Here is a 3,710-nt window from a genome sequence, read left to right as displayed (position 1 = left end):
ATAATACTTTCTAGAATGAATTTTTCAGAACATACGAAATGCGCATTTGACAATTGTTTTTTTTTTTTTTTCAGAACGAGGTCTTAGTCTTCTTCTTCCTCAACGGTGTAAAATGGAGGTGAGGCATTAATGGCGCAACAATGACGGTGGTCACAGTGACAACGACATGATGCAGAAGAGAAAATATTTTAATTTTTTTGTGTTAGTATGCTGTGCAGTTAGTAATAATGAAGGTATGCTGTGCAGTTAGTAATAATGAAGGTGTGCAATAAGGAAAAAGCCATTTGTTTATACTCAACTCAAAAGACATTTACCATAACAAACTATTATCCTTAGTTCCGTTTTTACTAATTTCACCCTTACATTTTCTTAGTTTTGTCAAGAAAAATATGCTTTAGCAGAAACATGTTTGCATCAGGTATTATTCATATCAGAAATTTGATTATGCTGTGTTATAGGATTGTGATTTTTCGATGCACAGTGAAAACACAAAAAAAGCATGTTTGCAAAACATCATTTCATCAATTATCAAATATATTATGTATATCACACCTGTATGAATTTATATTGATTAATACCTATGATAAGTCAAACATGAAATCATACATAATACACGAAAATCAAATCACGTGAGTTGGCGAAAATAGTTTAAGGTCTTTTTGAACAACCTCAGACATGATTCGATTAAACTCGAGTGTTTGAAAGACAAATAAGAAAGAAAGAAGTGAGACTCGACTCAAATCGGGTCTACCAAACTGTTTGAATTATCGTTCTCCACGAAAGTTCATGCCACGTGGAGTGGAGATAGTTTTGCAGCCTCAAACATAGATGGTGCATAGGTGGACATAAAGAACAATGAAACTTTCACAGTGGATTTCGGCCACACATCTCTCATCACTCTAGCTCACTTTTTTCATCATTCGTCCTTCAACCAATCACTTTCTAAACTCAGTGGCAAAGAATCTTTGAGTAAGGGAGTGTGTGTGTGAGAGAGAGAGAGAGAGAGTAGCAACCACCAATGGAGATTTCTGCCATGGCTGCTTCAGCTTCTCCAAGACCTTCTCTTCCAACTCCTTCTCCACACACAGTAGTCACCACTTTTACCAAACCTCAACTCAGACGCACCCACATAGCACTGCCAACCTCATCCACCATTTCGCTCCTCGCTCTCTTCGCCCCTCCCAACGAAGCCAAAGCCGCTGTCTCCATCGCCAAGGACCAGATTGTTTCGTCTCTCACCCAAGTAATTTTTTTCGATTTCCTCGCCTACCCATTATCTGAAATAGTTTGTAGCATTTGTTTATCTTGTAAAGAATCTAACTTTAATTGTTTTATTTATAGGTTGAGAAAACGATTGATCAGGTTCAGGAAGTGGGTTCGAGTGTTTTTGACACGGCACAGCGTATTGCTGAGGTAATTGGGAACGCTCTGAAACCTGGCATCGAAACGGCGTTGCCGATTGTGCAGCAAGCTGGGGAAGAGGCCTTGAAATATGCTTCTCCTGCCATTTCTGAAGCTTCCAAGAAGGCCCAAGAAGCGCTGCAAAACTCTGGTGTCGATACCGAACCTGTTATCACTGCTGCTAAGGTTTATTTCCCTAACTGCATCTTTCTACTTTCTTTAGGCTCTGTGGTTACGCTGAGTTTCTAGGGGTATTTGTTGTTTCTGCTGTGACTGAACTATAACTACAATGCAAGTTAGTCATTTGGTAGTATAAAGTTTAGACACAAACACAATGATAATCTTTGTTGACATATTCACACAATGGAATATCATGTTAAGAAAGATCAGTTCTTTAAATGGAATTTTGTATCTTTAGAAACTACTCTTTGGTTCTCAGCGAAAGTGTGTTCACCTTAAATTAGAATATGTTTATATACATGCATTTTATTTTTCACTAACAGTTTATTCAATCAATGATTGAAAAGCTACATTTGTGAACCTGATGAGGATAGTGTCTTTGATATCAGACAGTGGCAGATGCTGCACAACAAACGACCAAGGTGATTGATGTTGCGAAGCCAATAGCTTCTTCAACCGTTGAAACCTTATCCTCTTCAGACCCAACAGTGATTGCTGGAACTGCAGGAGCACTATTTGTTGCCTACCTACTGATTCCTCCTATCTGGTCTGTCATATCCTCGAATCTTCGTGGTTACAAAGGTACCTTAAAGACTCCTTTTGATGCAAATTACCTTGTTTTTTGTATGCATGGACTAAGCTATTATGGAGCCTTAACTTAACACTTCTGCTTCCATGACCTTGTAGGAGACCTAACTCCTGCTCAAGCCCTTGATTTGATATCTGCACAGAACTACGTTTTGATTGATATCAGGTCCGAGAAAGACAAGGACAAGACTGGTATCCCTCGCCTTCCCTCTAGTGCTAAAAACAGGATGGTTGCCATTCCGTAAGTTATTGCTTTATCCACTACCGAACATTTTCTAGGAGAAACAAAAACATTATGACTCTACTGTCACTTGTTTTGGTCTTTCAGGTTGGAAGAACTGCCGAGTAAGGTCAGAGGGCAGGTGAAGAATGTGAAGAAATTGGAAGCTGAAATAGTGGCTTTGAAGATTACTTATCTGAAGAAAATCAACAAAGGCACCAACGTTGTGATCCTGGACTCGTGGGTTTCCTTCCATGTCTACACTTTGATTGATTCTATTCCATTGTTTTTCGTGTTAACTTGAGCATTTGTTGTAACATTAGGTATTCGGATGTGGCAAAAACAGTGGGAAGAACACTGACCAGCCTTGGTTTCAAGAACACATGGATTGTTGCTGATGGATTCTCTGGGAACAAAGGGTGGTTGCAGAGTAGATTAGGAACAGATTCTTATAACTTTTCGTTCGCAGAGGTGCTGTCACCGTCCAGAATCATCCCTGCTTCTGTAAGAGGTTTTGGCACAACCAGCCAATCTAGCACTAAGCTTCTTCCCGGGGCTGACTAACTTTTTCTGCACTGAACTCTTGTGCAAATAGAAATCACTCTTCTGCATGGTTCACTCATCCTATATATTTATATAATGATTTCATCAATTTTGTCAACCATTTTATTTCAACCTTTTACCTTTATGCTAGGGGTGGGCAAAAAATCTAGTTTTATTGATCTAATCCACTTTTGCTCAAATCCAATCCATTTATAATCCATTTTATTAAAAATCTAATCTATTTAAAATCCATTTAATGGATCTGGATTTCAATCTAATCTACATTTTATATATTTTATAGATTGGATATCCATTTTATAAATCAAGATTTTTAAATATGGATAATCCAAAAAATCCAATCCAAATTTTCAATTTAAACTTTTAGTTGGGTTAGACTAAAGGTTGAGATGGACTAAGCTAAATTCAGACTTGGACGGACCTTGCTTGACGACCTATACGAATCGGGCGCTCAATGACCATAAGAGGTTGGGCGGGCCTAAAGATATGAACGAGCTAGGTGGGTCCAACAAATCGAACGAATTGATCAGGCCCAACGATCCGAAAAATTCGAGTGAGCCTGATGACCCGAACGGGGTAGGCGAGCCCAATGACCCGACGAGCCAGGTGGGCCCGAAGACCCGAATGAGCCAAGTGGGCCCGAAGACCCGAACGGACCAGGCAGGTTCGAAGATCCGAACGGACAAAGCGGGCTCGAAGACCTAAACGGGCCAGGCGGGCCCGATGACCGAATGGGTCAAGCGGGCTTGAAGAACCGAAC

At 39.9% G+C, this 3,710-nt stretch overlaps 1 protein-coding gene across 1 annotated transcript; it reads left to right on the top strand.

Annotated features, from left to right (window-relative positions):
- Window positions 1-881: 881 nt before the first annotated feature.
- Window positions 882-3,050, top strand: LOC114176693 (calcium sensing receptor, chloroplastic). The gene is made up of 6 exons (XM_028061810.1): window positions 882-1,243; window positions 1,342-1,587; window positions 1,971-2,163; window positions 2,269-2,410; window positions 2,498-2,629; window positions 2,713-3,050. The coding sequence occupies exons 1-6, from the start codon at window positions 1,019-1,021 to the stop codon at window positions 2,951-2,953; spliced, it is 1,179 nt and encodes a 392-aa protein (XP_027917611.1). The 5' UTR covers window positions 882-1,018; the 3' UTR covers window positions 2,954-3,050.
- The last annotated feature ends 660 nt before the right edge of the window (window positions 3,051-3,710 follow it).

This window comes from Vigna unguiculata, chromosome 3 (assembly GCF_004118075.2).
Source record: "Vigna unguiculata cultivar IT97K-499-35 chromosome 3, ASM411807v1, whole genome shotgun sequence".
NCBI lineage: Eukaryota > Viridiplantae > Streptophyta > Magnoliopsida > Fabales > Fabaceae > Vigna > Vigna unguiculata.
The sequence above is the reverse complement of the archived record's forward strand: the minus strand, read 5'-3'. Positions and strand labels throughout refer to the sequence as shown.

Coding starts and splice junctions, on each gene's coding strand:
- LOC114176693 (XM_028061810.1), top strand. CDS start 1,019: ATGGAGATTTCTGCCATGGCTGCTTCAGCTTCTCCAAGACCTTCTCTT. Junction 1,588..1,970: donor CTGTTATCACTGCTGCTAAG/GTTTATTTCCCT, acceptor CTTTGATATCAG/ACAGTGGCAGATGCTGCACA. Junction 2,630..2,712: donor AACGTTGTGATCCTGGACTC/GTGGGTTTCCTT, acceptor TTGTAACATTAG/GTATTCGGATGTGGCAAAAA.